This window comes from Octopus sinensis, linkage group LG9 (assembly GCF_006345805.1).
Source record: "Octopus sinensis linkage group LG9, ASM634580v1, whole genome shotgun sequence".
Lineage (NCBI taxonomy): Eukaryota > Metazoa > Mollusca > Cephalopoda > Octopoda > Octopodidae > Octopus > Octopus sinensis.
In genome coordinates, this window is record NC_043005.1 from 89,844,819 (window position 1) to 89,864,818 (window position 20,000).

The 20,000-nt window shown below is 39.0% G+C and overlaps 1 protein-coding gene across 1 annotated transcript in view; it reads left to right on the plus strand.

The window, feature by feature from the left end:
- LOC115215363 (organic cation transporter protein-like) overlaps positions 1 to 20,000 on the plus strand; it is a 243,919-nt gene that overhangs the window by 164,958 nt on the left and 58,961 nt on the right. The window contains exons 6-7 of the mRNA XM_036506093.1: positions 4,336 to 4,507; positions 5,327 to 5,539. Of these exons, the coding sequence (XP_036361986.1) occupies positions 4,336 to 4,507; positions 5,327 to 5,539 (385 nt within the window). The remainder of the gene's footprint in view (positions 1 to 4,335; positions 4,508 to 5,326; positions 5,540 to 20,000) is intronic.

A 20,000-nucleotide genomic window follows, 5' to 3' on the forward strand; every position in this document is an offset into this window, starting at 1 on the left:
AGGTGTATTAGTTTGACGCTCGGGAAGGTGAGAAAGTCTTTTACGTTTCGAGCCTAAGCTCTTCAACAGAAAAGAATAAGAGAAAATAAACAGAGAGAGAATAAAACTTCAAGCATGGTGACTGTATATATATATAATGCAAAATGGGACAAGAACGCAAGACATCCGGACAACTAGGTGATAAAAGGGACAACAAAACATCCAGAGAGACGATACAAAAAAAAAAAACAACAAAAAAACACAAAGACGGGTCATCCAAAGCTTTCTATCCTCAGTCAAGAACCGGATCATCTTCGCAATATCGGCTGATTAATCTTGAGATTGCTCCAATGAGAAACTAAGCTAAGAGCATTAGATTCCTTGGAAGAAAGCATCGAATGTATACGAAAACAAGGACGGAAAAACAGACAATGTTACACAAGTATAAATACAAAATACAATAAAAATAATAACTTGACTGAGGATAGAAAGCTTTGAATGATCCGTCCTTGTGTTTTTTTTTTGTATCGTCTATCTGGATGTTTTGTTGTCCCCTTTTTGTATCACCTAGTTGTCCGGATGTATCGCATTTTTGTCCCATTTTGTATTTTATATATATAGCGGTGTACGTACACTTTGTTTTCTTTCTCTCTCTCTCCCTCTCTCTCTCTATTATATATATTTGTTCGCCGGTGTGGCATGAAAATTGATAAAACCAGGTACTTCCGAGGCCTCGGGTTTCATTTCGGAGATTTCCTTCTCTTAAGTAGATTACCAGCCAAGCTTAAAGAGCTTCTTCCTTCCCATAAAACGGTTTACGGATGACTATGAAGTCACTTGGAATGGATCCAGGACGCATAGAAACTTTGCTGCGGATCGAGCTGGATGGCGATCAAAAGTGTGGAGTGGAGTGAAAGCGTTTGAAGGGGCCAGGATAATGCATGTAAGACTCAAAAGAGATTTAATGAAGAATGTTCTAATCAAGAAGGTGAATCACAATGACCTTATTGTTCTGCACAGTTTGTGACAGACCATGCCTTTCTTTTGCTGGGCTCAAATCTCATTTGCAGTCCCATGGAAAACGAACCTCCACCAACTATTCTGCCTATATGTCTGTGCACCCCTTTTAATGCCATGTACGCCATAAAGTCTGCAAATCTAACGGAGGCCTTAAAAGACATTTTAAGATCCACAAAGATAAGAACTTATCTGCAGCCCTTGGTGGTCCAAATCGGATGCGCAATCTATGTGAGTGTCCTTTAAGAATATTGTCTGGTTTAAAAAGCGACATCAGATGCCATGATGGTTCTAGTGTTTAGGTACAGGAGATGACTAAACTCTGCATAAGGAGCAGACAATCATCATATATCTATATATATATATATATATATATATATATATATATATGTGTGTGTGTATGTATATATATGTGTGGGTGTGTGTGTATGTATATATATGTATATATGTATATATATATATACATACATACACACACACACACATATATATATATATATATATATTCAAAGGGCTTCTTTCAGTTTCTATCTACCAAATATGCTCACAAGGCCTCACAATTTCTGGTAAAGAAGCCCTCTGCTATAATAAAACCCTAGCCAATTTTAACTTTAAAGAGATCTCATACACCTTGAACCAAACAGAAGCTAGCCTAAATATAGACCTAGGAAATTTATTGACACAGTCTCTCCTGGGGAAGCGGAAAGACCATTGTCAAAACCTTCTTGAGAATTCACCGAATATATCAAACCAGCTGATCCATCCTATCGTTGAAGAGGTTCTGGATATCAAACAGGGACCCTTCTCGATTTAAGAGCATGAAGTCGTACTGAAGAAGACCAAAAACCGGAAGGCTGCAGGATTGGATCACATTTCTCTTGAAGTCTGGAAAACCGGCAACTTCAATGACATTCTTCTTAAATCGTGCAATTCAGTATATTATCAAATCGCGATAAAAAGATGTAGTCTGCGTTCCCCAAAAAGCAGAGGTCTGGACCTTGCAATAAACTACAGAGGAATTAAATGAACACCAATTGCAGCGAAAACTTTCAATGCGTTGCTACTCAATTGAATCCAACCTCAAACTGAAAGAGATCTTAGAAAAAATCAAAATGGATTCAGGAAGAACCGCTCTACATCTGGTCAAATTCTCACAGTTCGGAGGATGTTGGAAGGAATACGAGCCAAAAACCTTAATGTAGTTCTGCTCTTTGTAGATTTCTCCAAGGCCTTTCACTCCGTACACAATGCCATACTATCCCCTTACTTGTTCATCCTGCGTCTCGATTATGTACTGCGTACCTGAATAGATCAACACAATGTTCTGGGTTTCACTTTACAGAAGTCTAGGAGCAGAAGATATCCGGCCACCTACTTCACTGACGCCGATTGATGACTGATGACATAGCGCTCTTTGCAGACAACACAAAAGATGCTGATCGTTTACTCATTTCCTGGAAAATGTTGCTGCTAACATAGGACTATATGTGAATGAAAAGAAGACAGATTTTATCACCCTGAACGCAACAGGTGAAATCAGGAGCATCAACAGAAGCCCTTGAAAATTGTCAACGAGTTTACTTACCTTGGCAGCAATATCATGTCCACTGAAAAAGATATTAAATCTTGTATTGCTAAGGATTGGGCAGCTATAGACGTTCTTTGAACGATATGGAAGTCAACCCTACCAAATAAATTGAAGAGATAGTTCTTCGGAGCAGTTGTTTTATCTGTGCTTGTATATGGATCTCAGGTGCATGCTGGACGGTGCCTACAATAGAATGTTACGTGCAGTGCTCAACATCTCTTGGAGGGAGCCCCCAACAAATCAACAGTTATATGGAAATGTACCAACTCTCTTTCATCAAACATCCAAAAACTGAGACTGAGGTTTGCTGGCCACAGCTGGAGAAGTAAGGAAGAACTTGTGAGTAATGTGTTGCTGTGGACACCAAATCATAGGACCACGACGGCTGGAAGACCATAGAAGACGCATATACAACAGCTTGAAGAAGGTACTGGATGCGAAGTTGAAGACCTAAAAACACTAATGGAAGATCGGTAGGGATGGAGAGAGGTAGTCAGGCTGGCCTGGGCAATCAGCCTGATTGGATGATGCCTAAAAAAAAAACCTATATCGTTCATTCCTCTTACTCCTTAAATGTTAAGACTAATGTGGGTGAAAAATGCACACGCGCATACACGTACACACGTCCCCGCTGTGTCCAGGGGTCAGCTTGCCAAGGCCCTACAGCTTCTTCTGTGTTGTGCTACATGTATACAATCAGCTAGGCTCTTGTTTCGATACATTTTTGTTTTTCAATCGTAAACAAAAAGAGTTTAAAAGAAATTGATGGTATGAGAGACAATATGGGAAAACATGCTTAAAATATCAAATGTTCATACAAATTGCAATATTCCATGAGTTCCACAGAGAAATACAGTAAGACAAATTCAAACGTTCAATGAATTCCATAACAGTCATACGTGATTGAAAATTCAGTAACATTGAATTATATTAACAATTAGATACGATGAAGTTTTTAAAAGAAAAAATAGAAAAATAGAAAAGAAAGAAAAAGTTTTTTTTTTTACAATTTTACAATTTCTGTTGTAGTGCATGAAGGAGGATTCTTTGATGCTGGTTTTGCTGGTGACAGCTTGAAGTGTTTTAAGCTAAAATTGCTTTGCATATATAAGTTTTTTTATGGTAAAGTCTCAAGTTGTCATGAATTGTAAATTTAATGGCATCGCTTGTTTATCTTTGCCTATGGCCTAGTATTTTGGTTGGGTGGCTACCTGAATATGCCGTTTGTTTTCCAAATCTTCTGGTCACATATTTTGGTTTAAAGAATCTGTCACAAAATTTAAAAGCTACCGCACGTTTTAAGACTCGGGTGCATTTTCAACTTTTATAATTAAGGGTTACATTATAGGTTTAAGAAGTTATAATTATTACTCCCTACATGATATTTATATTTTCTTATTGGTACTTATTTAGAAAGGTTATTTATATAAAGGTCTTTATAAATACTAAGACCAGGAGGGTAGAGCCATTTAAGAAAGAGAAAAATCAAGTAATTTTTAAAGATCATTTCAAACAATATTGTCATTCTGTGTAAGGTGTGTGTGAGTGTGTGTGAGTGTGTGTGTGAGTGTGTGTGTGTGTGTGTGTGTGTGTGTGTGTATGTGTGTGTGTGTGTGTGTGTGTGTGTGTGTGTGTGTGTGTGTGTGTGTGTGCGTGCGTGCATGTGTATGTATCATAAATTCCCTCTTTATATCATCATCTTCGTAATTGTTGTCATCGTTTTTCCTCATCATCATTGTTTCAAATTCTAGCTTCTGAAGTGTCTTCGGCGGACAGTAGAATGAAATCTTCCATTGCCATCCAAATGGTGGTTACCGTTGGATACCTGATCGTTTGTCTGCTGACTTACTTTGTGAGGACCTGGAGGACTTTGATGATCATAATATCAACCCCGTCACTGGTGTTCGCCATCGTCTATCTCTGGTAGGTATTCAGGTATGTAAGAGTGGGTGGCTGGCTGGTTGGATGGATGGATGTGTATACACATGTATGGTTATATGATCAATGGATCTATGTATGTATGCGTGTATGGACGTCTATGTATATGTATAGCTGAATGTGTGTATGTGTATAAGTAAGTGGGTATTGATGTATGTATATAAGTATGGTTGGGTACGGGTGGAGTTAAGTATGTGTGGGTGTATGGTTGTATATATGTACATATATATGGATGTATTATGGGTAGATGGATGGATGTGTGTGTGCATGTATATACAACTCGTTACATAGTCGAATAGTAAACTTATAACCCTAACAAGTTCGTTTGGGAAGGCGGGAGGAGGTGGGGTGGGTGTTTATGTCGGACACTCTCCAGGATGAGAAACAAAACCCATCAAAGGACAGCTAGGGGTGAGAAACCCTTAATCTTTGTTTAGATATCTCTCTAGGGGGAGGAAAACGCTGATCTAACCCCTGTACCTTCGTTTGAATCCAATTATGTAGATTAGTTCTTCTTTTGGGGCGAAAGCATTCGATGTTTAGAGACGAGTAACTTGAGAAGCTTTAAATACAGGCTTCACCTGACTTTTAAACATCTTTATTAATATCAAAGATGCAGGCGTGGCTGTGTGGTAAGACGTTTGCTTCCCAACCACATGGTTCTGGGTTCAGTCCCAATGTATGGCACCTTGAACAAATGCCTATTTACTTATTTGTCTGTTTGTATGTATACATGTATGTATATATGAGTGTGTTTTTATATATGTGTGTATGTGGTTGTATTTTCCGTTTTCTATTTGCAAGTTTCCTAGACGAGTCTCCCCGATGGCTCCTCAATAAAAAGAGAACAAAAGATGCCAACTTAATTCTTAGCAACATCGCCAAACTGAATAAAACAGTTTTGCCTCAAACAGAAATCGTCAACATTTCCTCATCGAACGAGAAAAAAGTAGAAATCTGGAAAATGTTTACCATTCCTCAGCTTCTAAAACGGACCCTAATTTTGATGCTAAACTGGTAAGTGATATTACATTTACCATTTTCTGTGTGTTCTTTATCTTTTATCGTTTACTTGTTTCAGTCATTTGACTGCGGCCATGCTGGGGCACCGCCTTGAAAATGTTTTAGTTGAATTAATTGATCACAGAACTTTTTTTATGCCTGGTGCTTATTCTATTGGTTTATTTTTAACCATTAAGTTATGGGGACATAAACAAACCAACACTGGTCATCAAGTGGTGATGGTGGTGAGGTGGGGTGGGTACTAATACTGACACAAAGACACACATACATAGTTATATATGTATGTATATGTACATATATATATATATATATATATATACACACATATATTTATATATATATGTACATATACATACATACATACATATATATATATATATATATATATATATATATATATTTGATTAATGAAATAGACGCAATATGGAAGATACGAGAATGTTTATTAATCACTACAGTTGTTTCGACCCATCTAGCATTGGTCCCTCATGGCTGGGATTCTGAACATCTGGTTTAGGTGTATCTATCAATGTAGATGTGTCTTTTCGGGTGATTTCAATAGGTATTTCGCTAAAATAAACTCTGTTTCACAAGATCTCTTCTCGGCCTTCGTGTATAGAAATGCCAAATTAAGTTATACACATTCATTCTTATAGAAGATCCATAACAAATATCAGATACGAAAAGAAACAAATACACGATATAGCAAAAAAGTATATACATATATGATGGGCTTCTTTCAGTTTCCGTCTGCCAAATCTACTCACATGACTTTGGCCAGCCTATGGTTATGGCAGAAGACACTTGTTCAATGTGGAGCCATGTAGTTGGAGAGCAAGCTTCTCACCACACAGCCATGCATGCACCTATAGTGATCAGAATGATGCAGATATTTGTGGAAACAAAACTTGTGTATTTCAACAAAACCATGGTAACGAAAGGGTTAAATCTGAACAAGCTCTCTGATGTCTCTAAAAGTAGGTTATTAAAGTATTGACCATTCTCTGACAGGTTTGTGATCAAGCCTGCGTCAGTGGAGACTTCCGGCATTCTCGGCCCCGCAACCACATCCATGCTCACCACTATCAGGGTGGATACAGCTATCCGCAAGTGTGAGGTCAGAGTGGCTGTTCCAGTGCACCTTCCATATCATCCTCTGAGACAGCACCTTTTCTACTTTGATGATTATTTATGCAGGGCCCTTCATAAAATTTGGAAAAGTATTTCACTAAGAATTACCGAAGGCTAACAAGTGTCAGACACTACAGACAAATCAGTGAATTCTGCTAATCACGAAATATTTTCTACTCCATAAACATAAACACTCTATACACACATAAACTAAAAAAAAGGCCACATATACATACAAACCATCTACTCACCATTTATCCAACGAACTAATGTTACTTTCATTAACTGGCTCTCATTGGCTAACTCTGTCTCGGTTGTTGAGTTGTCTTAGTTGTCTATATTAGACAGTTAGTTGTATAACTTTACTTGCTGTTGGTCTCAACGTTCAAATTATCATAATTCTCTCTAAGAAATTACGCAACCATCTAACCAGGGTTTGATCTGCAATTTTTGTGCATTTTTATACATTATATAAAATCTTTCGTTTCTTTTCTATAGGGTGATTGTGAGCTTGGTATATTTTGGCCTTTCTCTTAATGTTGGCAAATTGTATGGCAATCTCTATGTGAATTTTTTTTTGAATTCGGTTGTCGAGTTTCCAGCCTACATTCTGTGCATCCTTCTGTTAAATCGTGTTGGAAGAAAAAGAATGCATGCTAGCCTGATGGTTTTGACTGGAGTCGTCTGTATCACTGGAATATTTCCCGTCCTCTATGGCACTAAAGGTAAACAAACCATTATTATTATTGTTGTTGTTGTTATTATTATTATTATCATCATTATTGAGTGAAAGAGCAGCGCATGCCATCAAAATGACACTGGGGTACAATTATACGAAGCTCAATATACTCATCATGATGATCCGTCTGATAAGGGTACACCAGACACATGCATCACAACCACATGTGCGCGACATGGTGATCGTATATCAAGATAAACAGCGCATGGCCTTGCAGGTGGGGTCCAGTTAGAATTTTCTTCAGGTTGAGTCGCCCATCCCACTCAAAAGGTTTCTGATGAATGAAACATGTTTCCAGAGGTGAATTATTCAAACCCCAGAGAATTCCTGTCAACACATGGCTATGGTTATTATTATTAGGTCCTAATATTGTCTCCCCTGATTTCTTTAGACAACAAAGGATGGCAGATTTACAGCTGTTGGTTTAGCTGTGATGTTGCTGAGGCGCAATATAGCCGAGCGGGGGTGGTAGTTGTGTCTACTAATACAAGCTGTTTGATTGAACTGGTAGTTTCGGATATATTAATTTTACTGTTCTCTTTTTCAAATATGCTGACACAGCAGAAACGATCTTCGGTATTCTATGGCGGAATCACCGATTAAAAATGGAATTTTCTCTATTTATATTCTTTTTCTCTTGAACTCTGAATTTCTTGAAATTCTTCTCAACGATATTTGGATTTGCTTATCTTACAAGCGGAATTACCTTGGATGTGTATTCTACTTGCATTTATTGGGATCTGATTCTTGGATATAGTTAATTAAATTCGTTTAAAACTGAGTGCATTATTAATATCTACGTAGATTTTTTAAAATCCATTTTATCAACAATAATGGGCGGTGGACTGTCTGCAAACGGAATCTTCTTCCATGAATAAATTTATGGAATTTCTTTACCGCAAATATGATGGCTAATAAATAATAAAACAGATCGATAAAATGAGGCAAATGGTGAAAGGTTCGAAATGGGAACATAAAAGACTCATGAATCAGCTGAAAAGAAAGATTGTTGAAGAATGGGTTACAAGGAAAGAAGAACTCATGGAAGTTCTCTGCAATATTTTCGATGAGCTGACTCTGCTAGAAGTCGTCGAACTAAGGCGTACTAGTAAAAGGAAAAGAAAACACACAGAATTCTTGGAGGTAGTTTCCCAAACGAAAACATATTAAGCTTCCGATGAAAGTAAATCCGAGGGAAGTAAAAAAGGGAGATGTGGTGTGAAAGACAATAAAAAGTATTTATTCACTTCCAACGGAAGTCAATCTCACAAGGGAAGATGTGGTGATAGACATTAACACCCCTGTGTGATTAAAAGGTGGACTCGTCGAACTCTTATGAAGAGTAAAGTGTCTCGTTGAGACGGGAAGAAGGAGTTGGAGTTTTACGTGTTGGTAGTCAGAAGTTACGCCTGGAAATACATTGCTTTGCCCCCTGCTTCGTTAAAATCCTGTATCTACAACCAAGGATATCAAAATGTATACACACACATACATACATACATACACACACTCGAGTGCGCACATACACACGCGTATGTCTTTATCTAGGTGTATGTGTTTGTCTCTGGATTTCTGTTTGCCCTCCACCAATGCTTGACAACTGGTGTGGGTGTCTTTATGTCCCTGTAACTTAGCAGTTCAGATAAAGAAATCAAAATAAAAGGTACCAGGCATATAAAATATAAATAAAAAAAACAAATAGAAACAAAGCATATATAAATAAATATATACATACACACGCACACATATTATGTAGGTAGGTAGGGTAAATCGCAGCTGTTTCCTCTTGAATCGCATCTGCTTATTCCATTATTACAATCCAGTATGAAGTTAGTGTTGTTGTTGTTGTTGTATTGATGCGAAGTACAAATGAGAATTGGAAATTCTGGAAATATTGTTTTTTATTGAGTTTATATCTAGAGACAGCGCAAAGAAGCCTTCAACACTGACTGCTTAGTCCCGACTGTGAAGAATGAAAGTGGCTCTGTGATGATTTAGGTAGCCATAATATGAAATTCTCTTGGCACGACATGGCAGATTTAATGCCAAGGATTATCGGAGTATTTTTGCTGGTCATATCCATACAATGGGGTAAATATTGTTCCCTGGCGGGAGCGCAATCTTCCAGGTCAGTAATGTGACAATTCACATGGTTAATGTTATTCAGAATTGGTAAGAAGAGCACAAAAACGAAATAAACCACCCCTACAATCATTCCACCCAAACATAACTGAACGTTTATGATGCATTTTGGAGTAACAAGGGAGAAGCTGTTTCCTTCCACCATTGGTGTGGAAAGACCTAAAGAAGGCTTTATTAGAAGAATGGATCAAAATTCCCTTAACAACCATCCAGGACTTGTACAAGTCAATTCCTCAACATATTAAATCTGTGATTAATGCCAAACACGGACCAATTATATATTAAATAATAAAACTTCCATTTAACCCGGTGTTTCCATTATTTTATCCAAACTCTTTTAGTAGGACAGAATCGTTGCTGCACCAGACAAAAATGCTTAGTGGCATTTCATCTGGTTTGTGTTCTGGGTTCAAATCCTGACATGGTCGTTTTTGCCTTTCATTCTTTCACGATCAAAAAAATAAAGAACCAGTCAAGCACTGGGTTCGATGTAATGTTCCGTATGGTCAAATGGTTAAGAAGCTTACATCACAACCCCCATGGCTCCTGGTTCAATCCCACTGTGTAACATGTTCAGTTAATGTCATTTTCTATAACCTTGGCTCAACCCATACTTTCTACCTGCCTACTTGTACTTGCTTGTGGCATTCATCCGGGATGGATTGAGCAAGCTCGGACAGAGGTTTCAGTGAGGTCACAAGTTCACATGTGGTCCCTAGTCACATGCACACACACACACACTTTGGGATAGTGGGATCCATAACAGCTCATCTTGCTGTTGATTGTTGATCATCGTAGAGGATACACTGACCAGGTCTCTGCCAATTATTGAAGGAGACATAGCCTGGGTTTCAAGGAGATTTCTAAAGACATGCTTCAAAAAAAGCTAAGGCGTCACTCACTCCCAGTGGTCTTCCAGCATGCTGAGCACCAATCCACAATTTGTGAGGGCCTGTGCTTTGTGAATGAGACTTGGTAGGTGAAAACTGTAGAGAAGCCCACGTATTGAAATTATGTACAGTTTATTCAGCCATTGTGTCATTTGATTTTACCTGAGAATTATATTAAGGGTCCACATGTCTGTGAAATACCGAAAAGGATTTTTTTTTGTTTTTGCTTAAGAATTCCCTCTTTTATCTGTTTCTTTTTCAGCCCATCGATGGATGTTAACGGCCAGTTCGATATTAGGCCGTTTGTTTATCACTGCAACTTTTGCAATCGTGTATTTATACACTTTGGAATTATATCCAACTTGTATAAGAAACGGTGCATTGGGGGCTTTGGCCACCTGTGCACGTGTTGGTGGGGCTTTGGCACCTTACATTCTCAACTTTGTAAGTATTTAGATTCTTTCAGACTTGCTATTTGTTTTGTTGTTCGCCCCTTTTGTTAGTCCACCCATCGTGGAACCAGCGCAACTAGTAAAGAGACAGAGATAGGCTTATCTTTCTATGGATTTACATAACAACATACGAATAAGGAAATATTATCCATCAATAAAACAAACTCACTCTGCCTCTCTCTTCTGTTGGTTTAGTCCAGTCGGACATTTTTTATTTCTCCTTTGCGTTATTCCACACTTGTCTGTCTGCTAAACCTCGCATTTTTTTGCTGTTGTTGCTGTTGTACATGTATTAATTTTTTGCATCTTTTTTATTGTTGTCTTCGCTTGTCCCTTTGGCCATATTCTGTTTATTTGTCTCATTATTTTGTCCCTCGTCCGTCCACTAACAGTCTCGTCTCGAATTATTTTTATTCATTTCCATTTGTCCATTTCCGTATCCCTTTTTCATCTTTATTTGTCCGTCTCGTTTTGTCTTGTCATGTTTTGGTTACACTCCCGTCAAGTTCTCATGCTGGTTGCCTCCAGAGTGGAATATATATTGTCAATGAGGACAAGAAATTGCACCCGACCCCTTGGTCGATAACTGATGAGGAGTTAGTGACTTTCTGTGTTTGGTCTCCATCTGTGTATTTAGTATATGTTTTTCAACTTTATCTCACCTTCCGCGTCTCTTTTCCATTCGTTTGCTTATTACTATACATATTTGACTTCTGAAAATATTATTCACGTACCGCAACGCACTACTTGTTTTCTTTACCTATATATATATATATATATATATATATATATATATATATATATATATATATATATATATATATATATATATAATAAGAGTAAATAATAGCTTTAATGCTTTTTTTAAAATAACAACAATTATTTACAGGTAGATTTCGGCATGTTAATGGTTATATATATAGGGTAAAAGTAAAATGAAACAAAGAAAATGCACACTAGGTGTATTGGCTTTTTTAAATAAAAAGAAAGATATATAAATACAAATAAATGATTTGAGGTGGAATTAAGAAGTAGAAAAATCATTATCATAAGTCAATAGAGAAAGTCATTGAACAGCGATGACGAAACCGGTATGACTTTCTCTATTGACTTGTGATAATGATTTTTCGGCTCTTTTCCTTTTGATGGACGGAATTTTCTAGTTAACTAAACAATTTGAAACTTCGTATACTGGTAGAATGTGTCAAAAGAAAACATTATTGTAAACAAAATTGAAAACAAAATTGTAATTTATAAGTTTAACATAGTTTAATTCTTCGAATTTTAACCAATGAAATGCCAGCATTTGAGCTAAAATCATTTGCTGCGTCTAAAAACTCAGACAATATCCTGTTGAACGCAAACAGCACATACACACACACACACACACACGTGTTATTCACACAGACACACACACACACACACGTGTTATTCATCCTTCTCTTCTGTCTGTCTTCTGTCTTCTGTCTTCTGCATGTGCTAGAAATAACAGCCATATCTCTGAAATCGATGAATTTCGTCGCCCAATAAAAATATTAACGATATTTTAAAAATCTTTTCTTTATTTTTTTTACCGAAAAGGCTTCTCCCATAGTTTTGAAGGGCCAAAAACAACAAAAGCAAAACAATAATATGCCTAAATCGGTCTAGAGTGGGATATGAGGGTACGCGTGGAGTGTGGGTCGTATTGTAAAAATTTGCGAAATATTTATTCATAAAAGGATGCCCCAGCTTGTCGGAGGCTGTGATATAAATTGGGAAAAAAATCCTCGACACCAGTGCGTAATTGGTACTTAATTTATCGACCCCGAAACGATGAAACATTGACCCCCCCCTTTTGGTTTATTTACCTTTTGTGTAAATTTGTTGCGGCAAGGGGCAAAACACAGAGGGGACAAAGCTGTGTGTGTATGTATATCTCCGTTTGTATGTGTGTACGCTTATATATTAATTACTATGTGCTTGTGCAAATGTATATGCATGTGTTTGAGAGAGAGAGTGAGAGAGAGAGAGAGAGAGAGAGAGAGTGACAAAGAGTGTGTATGTGCAAGTGTACGTGTGTATGTATCTGAATATGTGTGTGTGTGTGTATGCGGCCTGCGTCTGCTCGTTTGTTTACAATATCGATAACGCAGCAAATGATTTGAGCTCAAATGCTGGCATTTCATTGGTTAAAATTCGAAGAATTAAACTACGTTAAACTTACAAATTACAATTTTGTTTTCAATTTTGTTTACAATCATGTTTTCTTTTGACACATTCTACCAGTATACGAAGTTTCAAATTGTTTAGTTAACTAGAAAATTCCGTCCATCAAAAGGAAAAGATCCGATTTTTCTACTTCTTAATTCCACCTCAAATCATTTATTTGTATTTATATATCTTTCTTTTTATTCAAAAAAAGCCAATACTTTTACACCTAGTGTGCATTTTCTTTGTTTCATTTTACTTTCCCTTATTTATACCACGTATAGCATTTTGTTAGAAACCTGTTTCTTTTATATACATACATACATGCATATATATATATATATATATATATATATATATATATATATACATATATACATATATACATATACACACAGACACACACACACACACACACACACACACACACACACATATATATATAATATATATATATATATATGCTGAAAGGAGAACAGGGTGGTCATGGTGGGAATCCCTTTGACCATAAGTGTGCTGGTTCAGTAATGATCAGGGGCCAAACAATTACAAAAACAAAATCATTTTTTTCTTCTGCTTTTTTCTTTCAGTCAGATTTGGTTTCTGGCAAGGTTGGTCGAATACTGCCGATGGTTCTTATGGGAGCACTTTCCATAATCGCGGGCCTATTGTCACTGTTGCTACCCGAAACAAACAACCGGAAAATGATGGACAACTTCAATGATTTGACCAAATCTGGAAAACTGGAGTTCGCGTAGGTGTCTCTCATACAATTTAAACATCATCCTTGTCAACATCATCATCATCATTACCGTTTTCGTCAACATAACCATCGCCAATATAATTATCCTCCTCATCATCATTATTGTCAACATCATTGCCATCATTATCATCATCATAACCATCACCATAAACAGCATAGTAATTATCTTCATCATCATCATCATCATTATGAACCAAGAAGCAAGCCCTTAATCGATCATTCGACTTGCTAGAAATTACACCCTGTCACCTTAAAGAAAAGGAAGGACACGTTGAATATTTAGGCACCATGGCCAGAAAACAAAGCAGGTTGCTTTGGAACAATGTCCTGGGAAGGAAAGATTAACTGTTGTGGTTAGCAGTGCTGTAGCATGGGCAAGACCAAAGGACAGTTGCTCTCGACTCAAAGTCCTTAGAGACACAAAATTCCAAAAGAAAAATTAAATGAAATGCTTGTGTGGTAGGAAATTTGCTTCCCAACCACATGGCTTCAGGTTCAGTCCCACTGCATGACACATTGAGAAAGTGTTTTCTGTTATAGCTTCAATGATGATATGTAGCGTAAAAAACTGACACCACAAACTGGGAGACACCTTAAAAGTCCCATCACAGGCCCAATTTTCAGAGCTTTCTAGATCATCCAAGCATTTTTCTGAGGAATTTTGCTTGAGTCATTAAAGACCAAAAACAAGGACTCATTTTCTAAGTATTTAACTGCATCAGGAATTTCAAACCCTGAACGACAAGTTGGAAGTGCTGGGATTCCTAAAGGATGCTGCCTCCAGTTACGTATGTTATGTGAAAGTCCAGGAATTGTTCGCAACAATTATTGTGGTTCCTCATCGAGATTTTGGACAGCAGTAGCTATTACTTCCCGTGAAGATACTGTGTCCGTTCCCATTACTTCACTTTTCATTGAATGCCTTTCGGGGATTAACATGTGCACTGCATATGGCGGTGAGCTGGCAGAAACGTTAGCACGCCGGGCGAAATGCTTAGCGGTATTTCGTCTACCGTTACGTTCTGAGTTCAAATTCCGCCGAGGTCGACTTTGCCTTTCATCCTTTCCGAGTCGATTAAATAAGTACCAGTTACCCACTGGAGTCGATATAATTGACTTAATCCGTTTGTCTGTCCTTGTTTGTCCCCTCTATGTGTAGCCCCTTGTGGGAAGTAAAGAAATAAGAAACGTTTGTACGCCGGGTGAAATGTTTTTCGGTATTTCGTCTGTTTTTACATTCTGAGTTCAAATTCCGCTAGGGTTGACTTTACCTTTCATCCTTTCGAGGTCGATAAGTTAAGTACCAGTTGCGTACTGGGATCGATTTAATCGATTGGCTCCCTCCTCCCAAATTTCGGGCCTTGTGCCTAGAGTAGAAATGAACATGTGCACTGCTAGCTGAGTGATTATGGGAACCCGTTGAAAAAATAATTTCTGGTATACTGGAGTTGAAAGTTGTATGTAGTCTAGCCCTGCAACCTTTGTAAAAACGTTCACAATGCCAATATATTTTTGTTTTGCTTCCATATACCATTCTTTTGTATATATGATCCTCTTCGTCGCAAAGCTTACGTTTGTTCTTCTCTGATGTTATAAATGTTGCCATGGTTGAAGGTTTCAAAGTTCAAAGTTAAACTGAACAGAAAAAATTAGTCGTACAGTGAAATTCAGTTAAAAATGAGTAACAATGGCATAAACTTATACTTTAACTAACGACTAATTAGTCGAGAAGTGTGTAACAAGGACGTGTGTAATTAGTTTTCTATAGACCGTTATGTTCCGAGTGGAATTTACTGTAGTGAAATTTGCCTTAGTAGAATACACCACAGCGAATTTTACCTATCGTGAAATTTACCGCAGTGGAGTTTGCCGCTCACGCCAAAACGGTGCATAATGGGAAAATACTCTGAAAATAACTTAACCCTGAAAGGGAAAAAACTCTTTCCATTAGACACATTATGATGAGGAAAATATTTTAAAGTGAAAATGACTTTAAAAATAGAGAGAGAGAGATTGATAGATAGATAGTTCTCTATCAATTCTACATATGTGTGCATGTATGTATGTGTATGTGTATGTGTGTGCATATTTGTATGTGTTTATTCTCCCCTCCCCTGCTTGACAACCAGCATTGGCGAGTATATAGTCTCATAGCTGAAGGGTTCAGTACTAAATGCCGAGCAGTGAAAGGTGGGCACTGTATGAGTGAAAATAAGAGGGCAAAAAGAGTGAGTCAGTGGTAGCTGAATGGATATGAGCCGAGACTAGCTAACTCCCAGGAGCAGCAGCAGAAGTAGGGAAGGTTTGCACAATAACATCAACAGCAACAACATCATTGATTTTATAAGAGTCTTAATCATCATCATCATCTTGCCCATCATCTTCTGCATCATCAGCCGAAGCAATATCGTCGTCATCATCCTCCTCCTCATCATCATCACTATCATCATCATCATCATCATCATCATCATCATCATCATCATCATCATCATCATCATCATCATCATCACCATCATCATCATCACTATTATCATCATATTTCAAAATACTAAACATTATTTTGCTAAATGTCTGATTGGCTCTTTCCTCTTTTTCTTTCATTCTTTCTTCCCTTCCAGTACTAAAAAGGATGCAATTCTAAAGGAAGAAACTCACCCAATGAAACCGAGACAATCTGCAGAGGATATAAAATCTTAATGTATGTATGTATGTATGTATGTATGTATGTATGTATGTATGTATGTATGTACGTATGTATGTATGTATGTATGTATGTATGTATGTATGTATGTATGTATGCATGTATGCATGCATGTATGTTTGTATGTATGAATGTTTGTATATATGTATGCATGTCTGTATATGTATATACGCACATAATTGTGTTTGTATGTATATACGTACTTGATTGTGTATATATGTTTGTATATAGTACGTTATATTGTATGTATATACGTACGTGATTGTGTGTATTATGTATGCATATATGTACATGATTGTGTGTATATGCACGTATGTATATATGTACATGATTGCGTATGTATGTATATGCGTACGTGATTGTGTGTGTATGTATGTATGTATGTATGTATATATGTATGTATGTATGTGTGTATGTATGTATGTAGGTAGGTATGTACGTGTGTGCATGCATGTATGTATATAGAAGCATATATGTGAGCACACACATGCACACGCAGACAGACAGATAAATAGATAGATAGATAGATAGATAGATAGATAGATAGATAGATAGATAGATAGATAGATAGATAGATAGATAGATAGATAGATGGATAGATAGATAGATATGTTTCTTTATTAGCCACATAGGGCTGCACACAGACAGAACAAATTACAAGGTAGAGCTTTTCTTTTGGGGGTAAAAAAAAGGGGGTTGGTTTTCGATCAAAAGGGATCGTAAAAGAAAAGAAAGAGGACAAAAAAAGGGGGGGAGAGGAAAAAAAGTTGATCAATAGGGATCGTAATCAAAGAAATGTCAATATGAAGTGTAAAGGGGAGGACAGGTGAGGTTTACCCGTGGAAAGAAAAGCCTACGGAAAAGACCACGGTAACCTCGGTCAATGAAGTCACATGTTATATTTCTTTTTTTTTTTGCAAATAAGCAACTCTCTGTATTAATTTTTACGGTTCATAGAATCATAGTCAAGGTGGCTTCGTCATTCATACGTGCCATCCTTGCTACATTCACCCATCTTTTTTTAAAACATTCACTAGACAAAACTTGCCTCTCTACTCTCACTTTCCTCTTCAAGTGATACTTGAAGAAGTTGATGAGAGATTGACCAGAGAGGAAAGTGTTTGTCTCTAATCCTTTCAGGCGCGTCCACCAGATACATTCTTTCGCCATAGTCACAAGTATGATAAAAATAGCTCTTTCTTCCCGTTTGAAGAAAGGAGGCGTGACGATATTAACGATAGACTTGGCTGATAAACCGACACGTCCCACACGTGACAGCAGTCGTTCGACATAAGCCCACAGGTCGGAAATTGCTGGACACTGCACGATTGCGTGCAGAGCGGTTTCGTCGCTCTGCCCGCATCTCGGGCAGGTCGGCCCCGTGTTTCTCGAGCCATGCATATAGAGCTTATCCCGAACGGGTAACACTTCTCGGTAGCACCGCCAGGCCAGGGATCTCTGGAAGTTGTCCATAGGTCCCGGGCCGAAAGTCGTTTGAAACAGGCGGGTCAGGTATTCCTCGTCGACGCCCAGGTTTGCCCCGAGATCGTCGTCGTACCTCCCCTCCGCTAATCCCCTATAGAATGCTTTGGTTGTGTTGAAGTCACTCAAGGTCGACCCGGGACGGCAGAGTTGCTTGAGAGCAACGCGACACTCGCGGTGCCATTCGCCCTTCCTCGGCCTCTTTTTGATCCACGACTGCAGTTCGGTCATGGAGACGAGTTGCGGGAATGCGTGCCTCACAAACGGCGACCACACCTGTTCACCGTCGTCTACATAGAGCCGGAGATGTCGCAGTCTCAGCGCGTGTCTGCGCATCATCAACTACGGCATGCCCAGCCCTCCTTTTAACGGGTGTTGACAGCAAATGGATCGCCTGACCATCGGGACGCATCCTTTCCACAAGAAACAAAAGAGAATGCGTTCTAGTTTGGTGATGGTAGGGTCGGGACAAGGTACGACGGTCAGGCGGTAGTAGATGATGGACGCGATGTACGTGTTCGCCACCTCCGCCCGACCTTTTAGGGACAGTTTCTTCTCGGCCCATTGCTGGGCGAGAGTGACCACCCTACTCGTTATCTCGTTCCAGTTCTTCTTCATTTGGAGGTTCGGACCGAACCAGACCCCGAGCAACTCAACCGGGCCGTCTGTCCAGCGTCCCACGACGGAGGTACTGGTGGACGGCATGGGCTTGCTTCTCCAGGTGCCGAGCCGCAAGCCCACTGACTTTTCCCGGTTGATTTTTGCTCCTGTCACCGCTTCGTAGTCTTTCAGTGTCTCGCCGACCCGCTCGATGTGTTCGTGGCTTGACACTATGACGGTGACGTCGTCCGCGTATGCAGACACGCTCGTCCCGCATCCCAATTCTCGCGGGATGCCCCTCAGAGTCGCCAGCTTCCGCAGTAGTGGCTCAAGAGTCAATACGTATAGAAGCGCCGAGAGGGGGCATCCCTGACGGACCGAACGTGCAATGTCGAAAGGTCTCGATAGATGTCCATTTACGCGAATTACCGAACGGATGCCTCTGTACAAGGCAGCTATCCAGCCGCGGAAGACGGGACCGAAACCAGCCGCTCTCAGGACTGCTTCCAAGTATCGATGGTCTACCCTATCGAAGGCTTTTGATTGATCCAAGTTGATCAGGGCCCCACCCATGCCAGGTTCGTTAACTACCCTGTCTATGATGTAGCGCATCAGATGGAGGTTGTCATGGATGCTCCGGCTCGGCACGGCGCACGTTTGTGCGTTGTCGACCAGTTTCTCGATGACAAGCGCCAACCTCTTGTATCCCCAGGCGCTTTTCTATTTTGTCCGTGCTTGCCTTTTCTGGACTTTTAGTTGTTTTGTTTGTTATTTTATAAATAATCGTTTTCTTTTTTTCCTCATTCAGTATGTGTTGTGGTATGCGTAAGTGTATTTTGCCGTTTTCTTTGGTGATTAGGGCTCTGGAGTCTTTTATCTGCTGTGCAGTAAACGATACTCTTGTTACTTTTTCTTTTATCGCCTCGGCGAAGTTGTTGTTTTGTTATTGTTGTTACTGCCGGTGGTGTTGATGTTGATGGCAGGGGTGTGGGTTGTGGGTGTATTAGGTTTGTGGTTGCTGATTATGCAACTAGCAAGGGGTGGAAAATTGTCTGCGTAATTTGGTCCTGCATTAGCGCAAATTTCGGCACTTCGTTTGATTGTCGTTGTTATTTTTTCCTCACCTTCACTTGTTGGTGATGGAGTGAGCAGTGGCTGAAGGGAATTGTTGTTGTTGTTGTTGTTGTTGTTATTGTCGTTCTTGGTGACGGCGGTGGTATTAGTAGCAAGGGAGGCATTGACGGCACGGTCTTTGGTGGCGGTGATGGTGATGTTGGTATTGTTATTGGTAGCGGTGTCGCTAGCAGGGATAGCAGTTGTAGTAGCAGATGCTGCCATGGTGGTGGAATCATTGGTGGCGGTGAC